The following is a 2500-nucleotide window of genomic DNA, read 5'->3' as shown; positions in this document are numbered from 1 at the left end:
GTTTTGTCTCATTAGTGTTATTTGCACAAAGATGGCTTTAGGGGGTATGCAACATCTGGTCATCTAACTGAATTATTTGGAGTATTTTGTTGAAACTGTATAGGTAAATAGGTATGTATACATATTTTATGAGCCAGAACAGTATATGTGTACTCATGTGTATACTTTTACATACACATGTATTTACATGTGTGGCAACACATTAAGTCATTTGGTATGCCTACTGACTGATGCATTTTGTATTTTGCAATTTTCACAAGGCATATATAAAGGCATGCCAGAATGCCTCTGTATATGCCTTTTGTGTATAATCAGCTATCTTTTCACTTTTCCTATTAATACTCTTAACTCCATTACTCTATCCTCAATATCTAGGCATAGGTGCTTACCATGGGCCTTTGACCCATTATTTTTCACAAGTCTCTTCCAAACAATTAGTCAGATCATTAAGGCACTTTGGTCTGTTTCACACCTTTCCCTAACTTTTGGTACTAGTGTGCATTACCCAATTTACTTAATTATTGCATAGTATCTTTTATCCAAGAGGGCATTTGAATATCACTAAAACTTTGAACAGCTGTAAGTAAAAAGAAAAATATCTATAAAAAAATATATATTGTAGCTCTTAATTGAGCATTATTTACCATTTTATGATAAAAGTATTTAAGGTATTTCTTAAACTTTGGCAGCGTGAGCATACAAGTGCCCTGCGTCACCCAGATGGCATGGTTTGCCGAAGTCAGCCTCCACCCAATCTGCCACCTGGTGTCAGTCACAAGTTGTCTGCCAATTACTACTATACACGAGATGGTCGGCGTGATGTTATCCCAGCCCAGACTGTGGCAGTGAATTCCTCAGCTGCTCCAACTCGCCTTATTTCTGCTGGTGAAGAGTAAGTATCTGTTTTTCAGTGAATATTGACTGGTGGAAATAAGATTGAGTTATTTAGTGAACTTTTTTCTCCTTTCTTTATTTATTTTTATTAACTTGTTTTGGAAGATTAGAAAAATAACTATAAAAGTAAATATTGAATTTGTTTGAAAAACTAATTCTCTGATCCAATATTGTATTCATTTGCAAGAAATTATCAATATTTTTTTATTACTGGTCTACTCTCCTATCCCTTACAGAAGTGAAGCTGCAGTTGCTCTAGCTGTAAAGACGCCAAAAACCCCAGGCAATAACTACAACTACGATAGTGGCTATAACTAAAATAGCATTTTTTCGATCATGCCATACCATGGATATTGATGTACAGATATATCATTGTAAATTATGAATAAATAGGTTTCTAGGATTTGCATTGTCTAATTAGACTACCTCTTATTCAAACACAAGTTGCAACAATTCATCATTTTATTTTTTATTACAAACATAGAGAAAAATGCATTCTATTAAGTAGGCTTCAAATCAAAGCTATAAATAAAATTATCTCTACTACAAATATATACCTTATTTCTGTGTACTACAGGTGATGCAAACAGTTCTCCCGGTATTTTTACTTCAGTTACAGTTGATGGAGTGAGAGAAGTTTTGCCAATTGAATGCAGCACTGGCTTACAAGTTGAATTTTCAGCATTCAAACTGACTATATTTACAAGGCCAGAAGTTTCACATATAACAGATATTACATAATTATTATTGGCAATATACAGAAATGGAGTTGCATATACTGGTGACTTACAACAATATACCAACTTCTTTTCTCCTTTACTGTTAAGAAAATATACATTATTATTATGACAACCAATGGCTATTACTTCCTCTCCACTCAGTAACTTTAATACAAAAGGTGAAGAGAAAATGTTACTTCCTACCTCATATTTCCATAGCCTACACCCTGTAAATGAATACCCAAATATATCACCAATAACATTCCCAAACACAATACCTTCAGAATATTTTGCTGGTGAACTAAACACTGGCTTACCAACATGATCCCTCCATAAGTTAACTCCAGAGTTTATATCAACTCCAGCAATAACACCATCAAGAGTTCCTACACATACTAAGTTATCACAAACACATGGAGAAGAAAAAATACTCCCCTCGGAAATTTCATTTTTCCAAACTAATTTTCCTTTTTTATTCAGGCAATAAAGGTTTTTATCATGAGAACCAAAAATCACATTACCTGTACTATAATCTACTACTGGGGAACTTTTAATTACATCACCAGTTTTATACTTCCAAAAAATATGCCCATCATCAATACTAATACAAAAAAGATCTCCACTGTAACATCCAACATAAACAAATCTACCATCTTGTGACACACTGGGTGATGATTCAATGCGATCAGCAAGGGTAACTGACCAATACTCACCACCAGTTAAAGCATCAGCACAAATAAATTTATGTGAGTGTGACCCAACAAACAGATACATCTTATCATTATTATATTCAACAATTATTGGTGATGAATCTATACACTTTCCAAGATTATATTTCCATGATAATTCTGCATGTTGTGGTAATAAAAGATCTACTTCAAAATTTC

The 2500-nt window shown here is 33.5% G+C and overlaps 2 protein-coding genes across 3 annotated transcripts in view; one reads left to right on the top strand and one right to left on the bottom strand.

Moving 5' to 3' along the window:
• The window catches only part of LOC125029744 (NADH dehydrogenase [ubiquinone] 1 alpha subcomplex subunit 7-like), a 10472-nt gene extending 9175 nt beyond the window's left edge, over nucleotides 1–1297 (top strand). The window contains exons 2-3 of the mRNA XM_047619859.1: nucleotides 690–892; nucleotides 1131–1297. Of these exons, the coding sequence (XP_047475815.1) occupies nucleotides 690–892; nucleotides 1131–1212 (285 nt within the window). The 3' untranslated portion in view covers nucleotides 1213–1297. The remainder of the gene's footprint in view (nucleotides 1–689; nucleotides 893–1130) is intronic.
• Nucleotides 1298–1338: 41 nt separating this feature from the next.
• The window catches only part of LOC125029743 (beta-alanine-activating enzyme-like), a 10317-nt gene continuing 9155 nt past the window's right edge, over nucleotides 1339–2500 (bottom strand). For both annotated transcript variants that reach the window (XM_047619857.1, XM_047619858.1), the window contains one exon: nucleotides 1339–2500. This exon is cut by the window's right edge and continues 2040 nt beyond it. In XM_047619857.1, the coding sequence (XP_047475813.1) occupies nucleotides 1395–2500 (1106 nt within the window). In that variant the 3' untranslated portion in view covers nucleotides 1339–1394.

Source organism: Penaeus chinensis, chromosome 10 (assembly GCF_019202785.1).
Source record: "Penaeus chinensis breed Huanghai No. 1 chromosome 10, ASM1920278v2, whole genome shotgun sequence".
Taxonomy (NCBI): domain Eukaryota; kingdom Metazoa; phylum Arthropoda; class Malacostraca; order Decapoda; family Penaeidae; genus Penaeus; species Penaeus chinensis.
This window is presented reverse-complemented; position numbering and strand designations above follow the sequence as displayed.